At 37.2% G+C, this 16,724-nt stretch overlaps 4 protein-coding genes across 9 annotated transcripts in view; 2 read left to right on the top strand and 2 right to left on the bottom strand.

Annotated features, from left to right (window-relative positions):
• The first annotated feature begins 499 nt into the window (after positions 1-499).
• Positions 500-4,714, top strand: LOC111498766 (protein SLOW GREEN 1, chloroplastic-like). 3 transcript variants are annotated; one of them, XM_023150130.1, is made up of 3 exons: positions 500-1,848; positions 3,640-3,699; positions 4,543-4,714. In XM_023150130.1, the coding sequence occupies exon 1, from the start codon at positions 665-667 to the stop codon at positions 1,736-1,738; it is 1,074 nt and encodes a 357-aa protein (XP_023005898.1). In that variant the 5' UTR covers positions 500-664; the 3' UTR covers positions 1,739-1,848; positions 3,640-3,699; positions 4,543-4,714. The 3 variants fall into 3 exon arrangements, with proteins under 3 accessions (XP_023005898.1, XP_023005900.1, XP_023005899.1); XM_023150132.1 differs by lacking the exons at positions 3,640-3,699; positions 4,543-4,714 and adding an exon at positions 2,552-2,666; XM_023150131.1 differs by lacking the exons at positions 3,640-3,699; positions 4,543-4,714 and adding an exon at positions 2,112-2,504.
• Positions 4,715-5,540: 826 nt separating this feature from the next.
• Positions 5,541-10,753, top strand: LOC111498298. Of its 3 annotated transcripts, none has more exons than XM_023149429.1 (5): positions 5,541-5,742; positions 5,879-6,008; positions 6,907-9,101; positions 9,202-9,385; positions 10,049-10,753. In XM_023149429.1, exons 3-5 carry the CDS (start codon positions 7,215-7,217, stop codon positions 10,666-10,668), a joined length of 2,691 nt encoding a protein of 896 aa, XP_023005197.1. In that variant the 5' UTR covers positions 5,541-5,742; positions 5,879-6,008; positions 6,907-7,214; the 3' UTR covers positions 10,669-10,753. The 3 variants fall into 3 exon arrangements, with proteins under 3 accessions (XP_023005197.1, XP_023005198.1, XP_023005196.1); XM_023149430.1 differs by adding an exon at positions 6,538-6,634 and having other exon boundaries at positions 5,541-6,008; XM_023149428.1 differs by having other exon boundaries at positions 5,541-6,008.
• Positions 8,470-16,724, bottom strand: part of LOC111498300 (UDP-glucuronic acid decarboxylase 1-like) — a 9,817-nt gene continuing 1,562 nt past the window's right edge. The window contains exons 4-9 of one of the 2 annotated variants that reach the window (XR_002720760.1): positions 16,551-16,634; positions 16,367-16,441; positions 16,029-16,121; positions 15,580-15,813; positions 15,163-15,406; positions 8,470-8,481 (exon numbers count right to left, since the gene is read on the bottom strand). Coding sequence is in view for 1 of the 2 variants with exons in the window: in XM_023149431.1 (XP_023005199.1) it covers positions 15,607-15,813; positions 16,029-16,121; positions 16,367-16,441; positions 16,551-16,634 (459 nt within the window). In the remaining variant the exon portion in view is untranslated. The other variant, XM_023149431.1, reaches the window with a different exon arrangement.
• Positions 10,979-12,754, bottom strand: LOC111498301 (protein SODIUM POTASSIUM ROOT DEFECTIVE 2-like). Its single transcript, XM_023149433.1, has 4 exons — positions 12,619-12,754; positions 11,900-12,588; positions 11,669-11,744; positions 10,979-11,513 (listed from the first exon to the last, which is right to left on the bottom strand). Exons 2-4 carry the CDS (start codon positions 12,557-12,559, stop codon positions 11,275-11,277), a joined length of 975 nt encoding a protein of 324 aa, XP_023005201.1. The 5' UTR covers positions 12,560-12,588; positions 12,619-12,754; the 3' UTR covers positions 10,979-11,274.

Below are 16,724 nucleotides of genomic sequence, written 5' to 3'. Positions count from 1 at the left end.
AACTTGAGCTCATTAACAGATGATATTTGATTAAGAGGTTCGAGATTTAAATCTTCATCTTCATATTCATTAAAAAGTATTTTTGGAAATTAAAATAGATTTTCTGAAATGGGGAAATGAAACCTAAGCTCCTTGAATATGTATATTTTTTTTGTTTCTTCTTTAAATTGGGGGGTTTTAATTTTTAAATATATAAAAGCCATTCATTTTTTTAAAATTTTTTTATTTATATATTTTAATTTTCAGAAGTTTTGAAATGCTCTTTATTATTAAAAAAAAAAAAAAAAAATTGAATTTCTCATTACAATTTGGTCTCTTTGATGGTTGCATACGGTTTTTGTAAAAACTAACATGAAATTTGATAATAAACATCAAAGCAATTATTACATAAAATATAAGATTTTGGAATGGAAAATATCTTAAAATTTTGAAGTAAAATAATTATTAAAGCTCAAAATAGAATTTTGTGAAGCTATGTATATATTTTGAAAATAGCGCCAAAAATGATGGCGCATTTTGCCTCCGCAGTTAAACGACGTCGTAGAAGGTGTACATACGCAGATTTCTGTACACTCATCGTCGTTGTTCTTCGGTTTCTCCCTTGGTAACGTGATCAGGGTTTTGGATTTCCCCTGTAACATCCCATTTCTCTTCTCCAGGCGCCATGGATTCTCTTGGTAAGCTGCAGCACTGCCACCAGTCCCTTCACCTTCTTGTCAACGGTGTCCCCTGGATTTCAAAACCAATTTCTTATCTTAGCATCAGAACTCCACTGCCGGTACCGTCGTCGTCGTCGTACAGATCGTCATCTGTTAGAGCCTTGAAGCGATCACCGTCGTTACCCTTCGACTCGTTTTGTCAAGCTCCACGACGGCGTGGGCCTTCACTCCCCCAAATTCTAGACCCCATTTCCTCGTCGATCCTCAAAACCACCTGCGTCACTTTTGCCGCCGCCGCCGCCGCCGCCTTGTTTTTTATGCGGTTTTGCGGCAAACCTGCTGTTGCAGCCCCAATTCCTCCGCCTACGGTGGAATCTGTGAAGGAATCAACGGATGGTGAAGAAGATAAAGAGAGGGCACTTGAAGAACAACTGGTACACAATCCCAATGACGTTGAAGCTCTTGGATCGCTCATGGAGGTGAGAGTTAAGTCTCGCAAGTTTCCTGAAGCGATTAAAATATTAGACCGTTTAATTGAACTTGAGCCCGATGACTTAGAATGGCTAGTATTGAAGGCCAACGTTTATATTCATATTGGCGATTCTGAATTGGCGAGAAAGGAATTTGAGAGGATTTTATTGAAGGATCCTTTTCAGGCTGAGGCCTATCATGGGCTTGTAATGTTGACGGAGACATCAGATACTGATTCATTGAAGGCGATTCTGAATAGGGTTGAAGGGGCATTAGAACATTGCAAGAAACTTAAAGGGAAATCGGAGGAAAGGGACTTTAAGCTCTTGATAGCTCAAATTAAAGTTATGGAGGGTAGTTACTCTGAAGCACTGAAAGATTACCAAGAACTAGAGAGGGAGGAGCCGAGGGATTTTAGGCCACATTTGTGTCAGGGAATTCTTTATACTCTGCTTAAGAAGAATGATGAGGCTGAGAAACAATTTGAGATATTTCGAAGGCTTGTTCCGAAGAACCATCCCTACAAAGAATATTTTGATGAAAACATGTTTTCAACCAAGCATTTCGTACAACAAATTGAGAGGGATGCATCGACTTCAAATCACTGACTGTCTTTTTTCATATCTTCAGAGCTTTCTGGTTCTACAATGATGGTTTTGTTGCTTAGTTGCAATCTAGCTCCACTTTTACTCATATTTGGTTGAAATTAAGGGATGAGGTAAATATGTTTTGTTATTCCCATGTTATGGATCCTATTTTTTTCATTGCTGGGGCTTGGTGCATTGAATTGCATGTGTCTAATCAAAGTCCTCTTTGGTTGGTGAACTTCTATTGTTCATCATGGGTGTTTGGACAAATTTTTTTAACTTTGAATCATGCCATTATGTGAATTACTTCCTACAATTTGTCCTAAACCTTCTGTAGCTTGTTGGCTTTGTGGGGAATTGAGAAAAAAGTCTTGGGGAATTCCACATGTTGCAGGTTTGATCCTTTTCGGTAGAGAGAAGGAAACCAGAAACAAAATTATTTCCTACAATTTGGCTGACAAAACCCCCCTGTTTTGGACTGAGTTAGAGCATTTCTGGCTTGTTCAAAAGCAACATTTGGTTACTTTCTTTCTTTCCCTCTCTCTCTCTCTCTCAAGGGAGAAACAGGAACTTTGAATTTTTCTCCTAAATCTTAAGTAGTGAACATTTGAATTTACTTTAGCACTGTATCTCCTTCTATTAGGGTGACTGGTGAAGATTGTACATTGCTTTTCTCCTTTCTCTTGAATCTCTAGATCTTGTTTATAAAATGGTGAAGATTGTACGGACGGTCAAGAAAGTTAGTGACCTGATGACAGGGGAGCTAGCGATCAAAGTCCCAGTGAATGGCGACTCTAACTATAACGGTCCTAAGGTAGCGAAATTCTTTGTCAGGTAAGTTCCAACCCGCACGCAAGGTATAACGGTCTGGGCATCGTCTCAGAGAGGAGCTCAATGAAATTGACATGTTTGTGAAGATGCAGACTACTTGCACCTGGACATAAAGACCCTGAAAAGCTTCACTGTTTCTTGAGATTGAAAAAAAACCGAGTCACGGTCGTAGTTTTTCAAAAGTTTTGTGTGGAATGATTAGGCTTTATGATTTAGAATAGGATTTCGAAGAAGCGGTGTGCATAAAACAGTAAAAGAGCTCTTCAAATCGAACCCTACTTCGGAAACACAAATCTGGGATGTTTAAAGTACGTGCTAAAAAACCGAGTCACGGTCGTAGTTTTTCAAAAGTTTTGGGTGGAATGATTAGGCTTTATGATTTAGAATAGGATTTCGAAGAAACGGTGTGCATAAAACAGTAAAAGAGTTCTTCAAATCGAACCCTACTTCGGAAACCCAAATCTGAAACGTTTGAAGTACGTGCTAAAAAAATCGAGTCACGGTCGTAGTTTTTCAAAAGTTTTGGGTGGAATGATTATATGATTGAGCCATATACTCTTAACCAAGGTATTAAAGATTTGAAAGAGATATTTGTATGTTTTTCTTCTTGTTTAACTTTTTAGAGTGGGTTCTACTTAGCACATAGAGTTTAGAACTAGTTTAAACTCTTAAACTAGTCATGAATAATACCCGATTATTATTGTTGATTAAAGTAGTCTTGATTTGCGTCTATTATTATGCCTAACTTTATTAAATAGTGTCCTTCCATTTGAAAATTGAAGTGGAGCACCATGGCATGCTTTTTAAATGTTTTAGGTCACCCCTTGCTTTCAACTTTTGTGGCTGTATGTCTCTTCCATGCACGACATAGCCCGTAACATCTGGCCTTTTTAATGCTCGGCTTCATTTTCTCCCTTCAAAGGACTTCGCTTCTTTTTCATTTTACTTTTACATTCTGAAGTGAGATACAGTCTTAGGTAGATGTAGATTCTCATGATGTAATAGTGTCTGTATTTGTTGGGTTTAAAAATGAATTTGAGTTTCATTTCTCTGTCATGTCGCATTAATTCATCTGGGCCATGCAATTGCAGAGGGTAAAGAACAAGTGGAGGCTTGGAGACCAAGAATTCCCCACAAGATACGACACAAAGGTTGGTCTATACATCTTCTTGGTTTCATGTGCCTCTTGATTGCTTAATATAGGACATGTCCATGATGATCTTTTTACCTGTAACTATCATCATTTCAGGTACCATTTAGTTTTTAGTTTATAACCTTTAAGCCAAGGACAGTTTTCAGGTCTCATTCAATGACCATTTTACTTTAAATTTTGGATTTTAGAAGATGAAGCTTATAAATCCTATTTCTATTCATGAATTCCTTGTTTCGATATTTACTTTTCTTACCTAACGTAAGTCAAATTTTAAAGAACTCGTTTTCGAAAACTTATTTGGTTGAAGTTTGATTAAGAATTCAAATGATCAGAAACAAATAAAGTTTTCACAAACAAAATAAAAACTAAATAAGTAATAATGAGATTACTTTTTATTTTATTTTATTATTCTTAACACTGAGAAATGATCTTTTGTTCTTTATTTTTTTGAAAAAAAAATCTTCAATGATTTAGTACAAAGTTTTTAAAAAATTTAAGTGGGTCTTTCCACTTTTTTTACCTTTTAGTTGATAATACATATCATTACCTTTCTAGTTCATAGTTTATTTTGTTTTGTTTCTGATAGAAATCCATATGTCTAAGTTGGATTAAGTAGTTTAAGTATATATTCTAAGTTGGATTAACTAGTTCTGGATTAAATAATGAAATGCTTGAATGAGTATGTATTTGATTATTGTATGATATGGTAAGATTTGTAGTGATAATGACCAATAAACTCAAGCTGTTGTTCTTATATGGTACTTCTTGTTTTTTTGCGCCCTGTTTCCCTCTGTTCTTGTCTGTTCTCTCTCTCTCTCTCTCTCTCTCTCTCTCTCTCTAGGAGCAGTGAATGAATTGGAAGGAAACAAAAGAAGCTTCAGTTGTCATATGTCCTATCACTCTGTCCATGTTTCATGCACCACTGCATGCTTACCCATCCTTTTTATTTCCCAATAAAATATTTGTAGCAAGTACTTTCATGACATGCATTATACTACAATTTTTTTCATTTTTATTTTTATTTATATTCTCATAAATCATTCAAATTTATACCCACAATTCATCTACTTTTATAATTTTAAATCAGACTTCCGGGGATTTCTCATTTAGACGGAGACTGAGGGAGGGAGTGGAGAACATTTTTTCCCCATTAGATAAATGAAGTCGAGGACGGAAAATATTTTCCGTTTTCAACCCCGTCCTCGCCTCAATCCTTTCATAGGAATGGGGATGGGGATGGGGACCCAAACAGGAGTGATTTATTAGTGAAGGAAGGTTTTGAGAATTATATGAAAGTAAGTTATGAAAATAGGATTAATTAATACAAAAAAAAAAAAAAGAAAAAAAAACAATGCCCTTAGACTTTTGGAAGTGGGTAGTTTTGGTATTTTGTAAAAAGTAAAAGGTTGATAAATTTTGATTAAATTATATTTGTTATTAATTACATCATCTCATATTTGCTTTGGTATCACTTAATAGGATTTATAGTGTAATAATTATTTTTGTGGAAAATTATAATATTGGCAAGATTGGAAATATATATATATATATATATATATATATATACATATAATTAGGATAATATGAGTTATTTTTTCAATTTTGTTAATTTTTTTTTTCTTATCCTTTAAACTACATAGGAATAAAGTATTATATAAGTATTGATGAAGAAAATAAAATAAAAAAAATAAAAAAAATAAAAAATAAAAAAAGGTAAACATTTTAAAAATAAATAAATACACAAAAGTCAAGATGTTTGATGCTACCAAACTTTTAAATATAAAGAATTGTTGTAAACTATTTTATTACCAAATCTACCCTGTCTGTGAGTTTACAAAATTACCCTCCAAATTTCTTTCTCTTTCTTGCCACTTGCCCGCTCATCTTTCTCAATCTTTTGCCAATTTGAATGTTCCAAGTCCCTTTCCCTTTTTTTTTTCCTCTCTCTCTCTCTCTTTTTTCTCTCTCTCATTGATTCCACCGCCGCTCTTCGCCGTCTCGATCCACCGGTGTGGAATTTCTTGTTTCCGATTTGGATACGGTTAGGTTCTGTTTCCCTGTCCTACGCACATTCCAGATTGGCTGGTTTCTCTCGAATCCCACGATCTGCAGATTTCCGAATTGTACTGAAATTTGAATCTGAGACTGAGAATGCCCTTCCCTTGCTATTTGTTTAGAATTTGCTTTTAATGCGTTGGATGGAGAAGCTTCGACTTGCTTCAGTCAAATAGGTAGAGAAGCTCACGGGAATCACTCGTCCAAGCTCGGGTTGAACAGTTGTTACGAGGGGGCGACTTATTCGAGAAGGTTTCTTTCTTTATTTTTCTTGTTTCTTTGGGGTGTTTTCTGTTTGGCTCTTGAGGAAATTTCGGGAAAGGAAAAGAGTACAGAGACGGACTTGTTTGTTTGTTTGTTATTGTACTTATGTTGGATGTACTGAGGTAAATCGTTGATCGAGTTTTTTTTTTTTGATATAATGGTTCTTCTTGCGTTGTGCTACAATTTTCTCGGCTGGAACGTGTGGTTTTTCCTTTGTTTTGCTGCAAAATGCTAATGAAACTGAGAAAGTTGCGATCCCATTAGCCTGCTTTTTGGTTGATTTGATAATTTGATTTGAAAAGCCAAGGATTTGATTTTTTGCTGGCTCCTTTTTCTTTTAGCAAGAGGAGAAAATGAGTAATTAGAAAGAATTTTGTTTCTACATATTTAATTTTTTACTGATGTCCGTTGCAGTTTGTCTGCAATATGAAGCTTCAAAGGTTATGTTATTGCCTGGGTTTGAATGTACCTTTGCTAAAGCAAGTTTTCAAGAAGTTGCTTTTTGACTTTTTTTCAGGGATTTCTTTATAAAATCATTTCTTTTCGTAATGATTTTTCTGGCATAATTGAGGCGCGTGAAAACAAGTAGCTCGGAGAAGTGATCGCCACCCCAAGTACTTTGCCAAGTTCACCTTTAAATTGAATTTCATTTTTACTTTTTGTGAACTCTTCATGCTTTGTTCTTCTTTTTGAAATATTTCCTGTAAATTTAAAAAGAATATTGGATTCTGTGAGTAGCAATACTAGATTCCCTGATAAATCATCTCTAATTCTATTTTTCAAACTTTGGGTTTTTTATTTTGTCTTCTTTTTCAAATTTCTTTTATCCTTCACCCCTTTTTGCTCTTGCTGCATTCAAACTGAAGATCCTTAATAAATTTTCCAGGAAAGAGCCAGGTCTTCAAATCTCACCAGCAGCAGATTGCATGCTTGCATTACATGTTGGATGAGCTATGTGATATGGTTTATACCACTTCCTTCATCAAATTGAGTTAGGAGATCTTTTCTTATCTTATGTAAATGTCATCATCTCTTCTGTTGATTCTCCCTCTTTTTTGGTTACGCTCTAGTATAAAAATAGAAACAGTACTGATGGTTCGGTAAAATGAATTCAGAAATCGTAGTTCACACTTAAGTTGAATTAGGAGTCCTTTAGGCAAGGTTTGGAAACTTGATAATATTTTAGCAGAAGAAATGTCTAGAGAAACTGAATCCAGGAGGAGGTCACCTAGTCCCGTTGCCAAATTGATGGGTCTGGATGGGATGCCAGTGCCGCATCGGCAGTCATATTGTAAACAACAGAAGAAGACAGAAGGGAACTATTTGCAGAGGACGATATCACCTGAAAAATCTCAAAGGCGTGTTACATCTGACGATAATAAGCTGTATGCACGAAGTTCAAGGCATCAGCAAAAAATTAAGGATGTGTTTGAGATACAGGAAACTTCAATGAAGGGAAGCAGCAGTTTCTCAGTACCGAGAACTGCTAATCTGAAGCCTGCCCGAGCAGATATGGAATTTATTCATAAGAAGTTCATGGATGCTAAACGTTTTGCAGCTGATGAGAAGCTACAGGGTTCCAAGGAATTTCATGATGCATTTGAAGTGCTGGATTCAAACAAGAAACTTATACTGAAATATCTCCAGCAGCCAGACTCTCTGTTCATGAAGCATCTGCTTGACATTAATGATGTTCTTCCCCACTCTAATTGTTCTCATGCGGTAGCTATGAAATCATCAGATGACGAGAATGATGGGTGCTATAACTATGGTAGGAAGTCAGTGAGGAGAAATCCACGAAAGAAGCGCACAAAACCTTGCAAACATTTTAGTGGTCATATGAGCTCCTTTGATGGTAATTATGTTGCCAAAAATTCTGTGCGGAGTACAAGAATTAAATTAGAAGATGATGAAAGATTGGCTGTCTTCCCAAAAAGAATTGTTGTCTTGAAGCCAAAACTTGGAGAGGCACAGAATTCTGCCAGCATTGTTATATCGTCCTCACATGTTTTTCAGTCTGGTTGTAGGAAGCCATCAGACTCTGAAAGGACAGAGAACAGGGGGGTGGAAACCTTGAGAACTCATGATCATGATGTAGGGCTAAGTCACGAGGTTAGATATTCTAAAGAAATTTCCAAGAAGAAAACTAGGCAAGTGAGAGAGAATTTTGATTCTAGTTCCATGAGTTCATCTCTTGGAATAATAAGACAGGATAGGTATGGAAGTCCTTTCATTGGGAATGATTTAGATGCTGAAAAATGCAATTCCAGTTACAAGTTTGACTTAAATGGTCAATGCCGGTCTTCATCGTTTCGTTATAAAAAGTCATCGCTGAGTGCAGAGGCTAAGAAGAGATTGTCAGAAAGGTGGAAAACGACTTGTGACTACCATAACATGGGTACTGTTAGTAGGAGTCGCACACTGGCTGAGATGCTTGCCATGCCTGAGAAAGAAACAATTCCTGCGTATATGGAACCAAGGCATGGTGGAGGATCCAGTGGTAAACTTTTGAATGATCAACGCACTGAACCTTTTGGCATAAGCAGTAGGGATGGCTGGAAGGACATCTGCGTAGAAAAATTGTATAGGTCTAGATCTCTTCCCGCTTCATCATCTGCCTTTGAGATTTTTAAAACAAATTCTGATTCTCTGAGCATGGATCAACTTGTGATACCAAATGAGGCCGTCAAGTGGCAAAGAAAGGAGGCAATTAGGGAGAGTTCGTGCCAAAGGGAACGTATATCCCGCAGAAGCTCCAGATCTAGGAGAAAGAAATCTCACAGTTCTACCTGTTCATTTGGGGAATGTAATAGCCCTGTACTGGAGATTTGCACTAGCCAGAATCAAGACAGTGATTGTAATGACAATGATCCAGCCGAAAGAAATCTTCAGGTTGTTGAAGAATCAACATTTCTTCCTGTGAAAGACCCGACTCAAGTTCTTGAAAATTGGATGGATTTGAGAGTGAAATCGGATGAAGTGATTGTTTTGTCTAATGATGAACTTCAACCTGAATTGTCTGTTCATTCAGTGGTAGAAGATAATTCTTGCTTTGGTGACCAAGATTCTTTTATATCTAAGGTTTGCCTTCAAATATTCTCACTGTACATTTCAAGATATTTTGACCATGAAATCTTGCACTCAACACTTTTTCCCAGCTAAAGCATTTTTTCATATCTAGGAATTGTCGCCTGAGGCTTCTGAGGATACTTCGTGCCATCTGAAATCTATTCCTGGATTAGAATCTCCCGTAAGCTCTAAGGAGGCTGATCAGCCAAGTCCAGTTTCAGTTCTGGAACCTCCTTTTACGGATGATCTACCTCCTGGTTCTGATTGCTTTGAGAGTCTCAGTGCTGACCTCCATGGTAATTACATAAGATTATGTTCTCCTTTTGGCATTTATTGAATTGATTTGGCAGATGAAATCAACCTAATTTTGAAGTAATTGAAATTTGCTGCCTGTTATTCAAGAATGATTTTATTCAAAACATGAACATATTGAACTGTGCTTCAAATTTGTCCATGGTATTGCTGTTAAACTTACTGAAGGTCAATTGTGTGGTAGTCATCTGTAACTGTTTATGATGTTGGACCAAATCATTATCTTTATAGGTAGTGCAATAGTTTGCTTTTCGTTTTAGTTCTCCAAATTTAGCTGGACTTTAAAAGGATGGAAAGGAAAGAATAAAACTATTGAATGGAGTGATCAAGTCTTCATTCAACAGAGGCAAGACAGAGATGGATATGATATGATATGATAAGTGAGGAGTATAAAGCCACCATATTTTATATATTCCTGGATTTCATTCTGCTATCAATCGTAGACTCAACATATCTGAATAATATATTCAGATATCAAGGCTTGAATGCACATCTGAATCCTACGCTCTGAAATGCCTAAGATCTCACTCAAGTGTTCTGAAAATGACTACTAGCCAGGCCTTTGGAGATTTTAGAATCTATGGTTTGGCTATCTTTGGGTTTCTTAAGCTGGAAAAGTTTTAATTCATTCTCTCTCATGAATACAGGGCTTCGAATGCAACTCAAGTTACTCAAGTTAGAGACAGAAGCTTTTACTGAATCTGAAGAAACCCAGCACATCTCGAGTGACGAAGATGGAGAGGAAGAATCCATTGGGTTTCCAGAGGAGAAATATGCATGTAAAACTGAAGATAGCTGGGAGCTTTCATATCTAGCCGATGTCTTACAGAACTCAGCTTTCAAAGATACCAATCCCGACATGCTTATTGCAACGTGGCATTCTCTTGAATGCCCCGTAGATCCTTCTACATTTGAGGAGCTTGAGAAGAAGTACATGAATTGGTCTTCTCAACCAAGGTCAGAAAGAAAGCTACTTTTTGACCGTATAAATTTAGGAATTTTGGATATTTACCAAAAATTCACCGACCCTTATCCATGGGTAAGGCCCCCAACAATTCAAGTCGAGAATAATGAAGGGCTCTACAATACTTTGTGTAAGTTTTTAGCTAAGCAAGAGAAGAAAGTAGATGAAGACATTGTAGAGAAAGTGGTGGGAAGGACAACTCAATGGTTTTTGTTGGGGCATGATGTTGATGTAGTAGGCAAGGAAATTGAGAGATTTTTGGTAGACGAACTCATAGACGAGGTAGTTGACATGTGTTCATAGATCGTGTAGCTTTCATATAATTTCTCTGTTGAAATAAGATATCAAAGCCTTTAAACGGAATGCAAATACCCGTTTCATGATTAAATGCTGCATCTTTTAGACTTAGAAGGATGCATAAAACCTTGTCTATGTTAAATCCTAGCTAAGTTCAACACTTTTTTATAGTTTAGATAAGTTTTAAAGTTAAACTTTTCACCTTTTGAGCTTATATGGCATCTTACTTAAGGATCATAGGACGATGTGATTATAGCTGTAATTGCTAAACATTACCGTTAGTCTATGACCCTTACCAAGAGCCATTCAATGAAGGTTTAAACAACAGCTTCCCATAACCATATTCTGGGGAATATATATATATTTTTTTTGGAGAAGACCAACCTCATCAGATAATTAAGGCTTTGGGAATAGAAAAGGCATGCCTGTATTGGATTTACACCAAGGTCATGGGGAATCGAATTCCCTTTCTTTAAGAATAACTTAGTGGTCTCTTTCCCAATAGTTTTGATTATGAGATGCCACTCTTTTCCTTATTGAAAGCTCAAAACTTCAAAAGTAACAAGGGAAAGAGAGAATTATAACTTGAAACTTTTCAAACAATAGATAGGATTAACCAAGCTGGTTTTCTGGCATTTCTGTGGTGGCTGATGTTGAAGCCGCCGTTAACGCGGTGGATGGTGGTGGATGTGGTGGCGTAGTCGGTGGGGGCGGTGGTGGTGTTGGCTGTTGAGAAGTCCAAAACTTAGCGTGCTTCAGCTTTGATACACTTGCCAAAACTCCCACTGGCGTTACATCTCCTTCTATTGTCACTTTCTTGGCTGCAGAGTCTATGTTGAAGGATGTAACTCCTGCTTGCAGAATTAGAAGTGAAATCGGTCTCATACTTAGTCGATCGGGTCAAGCGTAAAAACATCAAATCTTAGAGAAGAGCGTATTCTTAAAGAATACAAATTTGAAAAGAATCAATAGATTAAGTGTATTCTTTAGGGAAGCTTTAGCATACCTTCCATTTTTGAAAGATGTTTCCTGACTTTCCCTTCACAGCCTTTACAGTGCAGTGACACCATCAAGACCACAACCTGCGACCAAAACCAAAACCAAAACCAAACATCTCTGTTTTAGAAAAAGATAGCCATTAACTTCTAGAATGTTAAAACCAGTTACATTGTTTCATGCTTTTCTTTTTCCTGTCATGTTACTTCTGTATTACTAAAAGGTTAGCGAAGTGGCAAACCTGTTTGGTAGGAGTTGGTTTGGGCTGCTGAGACAATGTTTCTTGAGTTGTTGAAGTAGACCCATCTTGGTTTACGTCAGTTTTGAGTTCTTGGTAATCATCAGCTGGGACGATATCGTAAACAGGGTCGTTCTCCGGTAACCTGTCAAAGAATTCTGATTGTGAATCACTTCCAAGTAGGTATCTGGAGGAGCCAGCTGGTGGTGGAGCAGGAGGAGCGATCAGATCGTTCAGCTTAGCAAAGCTCCTTGTAACAATATCAGTTGGAATGAAGGAGCTCTTTTTCAAAGTATCAGTAGATGGAAGAGTATGACAATCTTCTCTCTCTTCATTTTCTTGTTTCACTGATGGGATTTTGGTCTTGGTTCTTCTGTTACCTTTTGAAGAGGTTTTCTTGCTCTTTGTGAGTTGATGGTGAGGTTGGGGACTGAAAGGCGGTCGAGTAAAATCACGAGGAGGCGTTAAGAGACTGTTGGGGGCAGTGCTGTTTCTTCTTCCATCACAGATGATGGGATTGTGGCGGTCGAGAGCACGACCACCGAGCTGAATAGCGGGCGAGGAGGGGAAGGAGGAGGATGACGAGGAGACTTCCTCAATTTCCATGCTTGAGCATATGGCTGTTGAAGCTTGGGATGCACAGAATATATCTGTGCCTTCCATCTTTTTGACAATGATTTATGTGTGTATGTATGTGTGTGTGAGAGAGAAAGGGGGAGAGAGGGGGAGAGAGAAATGGTTTGGCTGGAAGAATCTGAACCTATAGGAGAAGAGAGAGATGAGTGAGAGCTTTTACTTACAGGAGTTTGTTCTTTTCTGGTTTTCGGCTATTCTTTTTTAGAGAGAGAGAGGAATAGAGAGAATTCATCCTAGTAAATTTTGTCTTTTTTGAACTTTTACTTTCGGACTTTCCTTCAAAGTTTTAAAAATGCGTCTATTAGAGATAAGTTTCTACACTCTTATAAAGAATGTTTCGTTCTTTTCCTCAATCAATGTGGAATCTTAAAATCTTCCTCTCTTCGAGGCCCAATGTTTTTACTGGCACTCGTTCTCTCTCCAATTGACGTGGGACTCTCCAATCTACACCCCTTCAAGGTCTAGCATCTTTGCCGGTACATCATCTCATGTCCAACCCTTTTGGGATTTAGCCTCCTCTCTAGTTCTGATACCATTTGTAATAGCTCAAGTCAACCGCTAGTAGATATTGTTTTTTTTGGGTATTCCCTTTCGGGTTTCTCCTCAAGATTTTAAAACACGTTTACTAGGAAGAGGTTTCCACACGTTTATAAAAAAATGTTTCGTTTTCCTTCCCAACCAATGTTTAGAGAGAGATTGATAATTGTTTCGTTGTGAGAAGGTAATAAGTAGATACTGAGACAAAGAAATTATGGAGTCAGTGCCTTCCAGTTGAAAAGAAACGCAGGTAAAATTATAAGTGGGAGCTATAGTGTTTTCTTTTATCAGCCTGACCCTGCAGAATTTATTTGATATGTCCAACAAAATCATGTCTTCAATGAAACCTTCTGATGAAATTTACAGAAAATTCAATCCATGAGTTGAATGCTCTGTGGGGGTGAAAGCAACCAAACAAGTATCAGACTATATGACAACAATAACTTGTCTCCTTGCAATTACTCTTCAAACAACATACTCTGATTCACCTCCGTTCAACATCATACAAACAATTCAATCATCGATCGTGACGGCAACTGTGACGTCTTAAGCTTACTACTAGCAGATATTGTATCTTTAGGTTTTTCCTTTTGAGCTTCCTAAAACATGTCTTCTAAGCAGAAGTTTCCACATTTTTATTAATAATATTTCGGTCTTATCTTCACTCGATGTGAGATCTCACTGTACAATTGCTAATGTTGCTACCATCCTACGATGTTCCAATGATTTCAAAGAGTCCATTTTCGGGTATTACTTTGATTGTACTAATTAGAAGGTTATCAATCAAACTCGAAGCACCCAAACAGCTAAAAAGGAAGGTGGGAAAGAGAGGGAATAATTTTTTATTTTCCTTGTGATGGAAAGTATTAACCTCAAAGCTACTTTCTTGCTTCTTTGTTTCTAATATGAAGCCCTGGAGTTCCCTTTCTGTGGCTCATGGGAATCAGATGCTGATAGTATTGGCTTTCATTTGTTTTTCATTTTATTCCTTTTTTTTTTTCACATAATGGCAACCCATATCTATCAATTTAATGTGTTTCTTCACCATTTCATTCAATGCCAACCTATTCTTGGTCCACTTTGTTCTCTTACCATTCCCTTTTTGTGTTAAAATCTCGAACGATTAATAAGTTTAGTTTAACGGCATCTAATATCTAGCCTCTTGGTCTAAAATATATGTCTTAACTACTTAAACTATAATCAAATTGGTCGATTATGTGAGTTTTTACTTAAAACCCGACATATTAATACATTCTATTGTGGATTGACTTTCAGGATGTAATGATACATAAAAAGGAAAGTAAGCTTTACAAACGTCTCAATTATCTACCTTAGTGTTTCATGCTCGTTTGAATTTTAACATAGCATAATGGAGAGAAAGCCAAATCCACAAAAGTAGCCTAAACTTTCTTATATAGAGATGGTAGAATCAAGAATGATGTTATCTCAAATTTGACACCCTTTAAAATATTTGTTTCATTTTCATACACTTTTTTTTTGTGGTGTGGGGGGAATGGAATCTGTCCTCTCTCTTTGGATAGAATTGGATTCTTGTGCATGAAAACAAAGGTTTTAGGATGCTTTGGGTATCAGATCCCAAGGCGTCCAATCATCAAAAGCTGCGTGTTCAATTACCCATACCCTTTGAAAGGAAAAAAGTAAGGCACATAAGATATCATTTCGCTATTGGTCCAAATATTTGTCCCAAAAATAAATTTTCTTTCGCCGTAAGTTTTTAAAATGTGTCTATTAAGGATTGATTTTTACACCCAAATATTTTGTTTCCCTCTCCAACCGAGTGAGGTCTCACAATTCACCCACCTTGGGGACCAATGTGCTCGCTAGCACACCGCCTGATATTTGACTCTGATACTATTTGTAACAGCCCAAGCCCACCGCTTGTAGAAATTGTCCTCTTTGGCCTGTCATATATCGTTATCAGCCTCACAATTGTAAAATGCGTCTACTAGAGAGAAATTTTCACACCCTTATAAGGAATGTTTCGTTTCACTCTCTAACCGACGTAGAATCTCGCAAAAACTCGCATAGCAAACGTTTGAGAAAACATTTGTGGAAGTACTAGAAAACAATACATCACCAGCGTATCATTCATGTTGACAAATACAATATACGAATGTGATGCCTATTTGCAGCGATACATCTATGAAGTGTAATGCGGCAGGTGAGAGTGACAGGCCCAGAGATATAAGAGGACATTCAATGCCCATACAAACAGATAGGGCTGCTTCTAAAAACCATACATCAGGTTGCCGAAGCGTGCTCGGTTAAGAAAACAAAGCATCTGGCCGAGAAGACCTTTTCACCAACAGCATAGATCTATTGGATAAAATGCATTGAAAAGAACACAAATAAATAGGGATGTGGCACTCAAGCTTGTAATGAAGAGCAAAAAACCTTTATGTTCCTATAGTGAAATGATGCTCAGTTTCTAGAGGATATTTGAACTATGAATGAATCAACCAAAAAGATACAGTCGCTTCGCACTATACATGTCGAATTCCTAGCAATTTTCTTCATTAGAAACCTTTCCCTTCATCTTCAATCAAAATGCGCTTCTGGAAGTCGCTCACCATGAGAGGCAGTCCTTCTCTCAGGGCGACCTTGGGCTCCCAGTTGAGCAATGACTTTGCTTTGCTAATGTCAGGTTTTCTCTTGTGAGGATCATCAGCAGTATTTGCTCTAAACTCTATTGTCGCACTTGGATCTATAGTTTCTTTGACAACCTATACAACCAGGACAAAAAAATATGTTGTAACTATAGCTACAGAATCTCTCTCTCCTTCTCTCTCTCTCTCATGGAGAAGTGCACATGCAAATACTCAATACACTACTTGCAAGCAAGGTAAGGTTCACATCACTCAAAATTCCTTTTTACAAACATGAAATGATCTGAAAATCCAGAAATAATTAGATTACCGAGTCGATCGGAAAAACAAACCTCAGCCAGCTCAAGCATGGTAAATTCTCCTGGATTACCCAGGTTGAAAGGCCCTACATGTTCACCTTCCATTAGCGCGACCAGACCGTTAACCTGTCATTGGAGATCATTTCCAAGGTCCTCAATATATGTTCTTGAAACCACAAGATCATTTTAGTAGTGGTGCCCAGTTTAGATCTTTCAAGTCAAGTTCCCAACCGATGCCCTTACACATATACTAGCCACAGAAATAACAATTCAAGCATCTAACCTTCATGGAAATTAAATGGAAAGACAGAAAAAAACCAGAAGATGTTTAACTGATTATATTTCTACAAACAAAAGTCAATATGCCATACCAAGTCAGAGACATATTGAAAGCTCCGTGTTTGCTTTCCATCACCATAAACAGTCAATGGCTGTTTGCGGATGGCCTGAACAATTACTAAGAGCATTAGAGAACATATTTTAAGCATTGATCACGATCAATTCCTGAACAAATCTTAAATAGGGGGATGGGAACATTCAAGGGAGATGTTTAACCTGTGCAACAAAGTTGCTAACAACACGCCCATCATCTAAACACATACGGGGTCCGTATGTATTAAAAATACGAGCAATTCGAACCTGCAAAGAGAAAATCTCACCACTTTTCAAACAAATGTGGAAACTGCAAGAGATTAATCCCATTAAAAAAAAAAAAAAAAAAAAAAAAAA

Source organism: Cucurbita maxima, unplaced genomic scaffold (genome assembly GCF_002738345.1).
Source record: "Cucurbita maxima cultivar Rimu unplaced genomic scaffold, Cmax_1.0 Cma_Scf00025, whole genome shotgun sequence".
Taxonomy (NCBI): Eukaryota; Viridiplantae; Streptophyta; class Magnoliopsida; order Cucurbitales; family Cucurbitaceae; genus Cucurbita; species Cucurbita maxima.
This window is presented reverse-complemented; position numbering and strand designations above follow the sequence as displayed.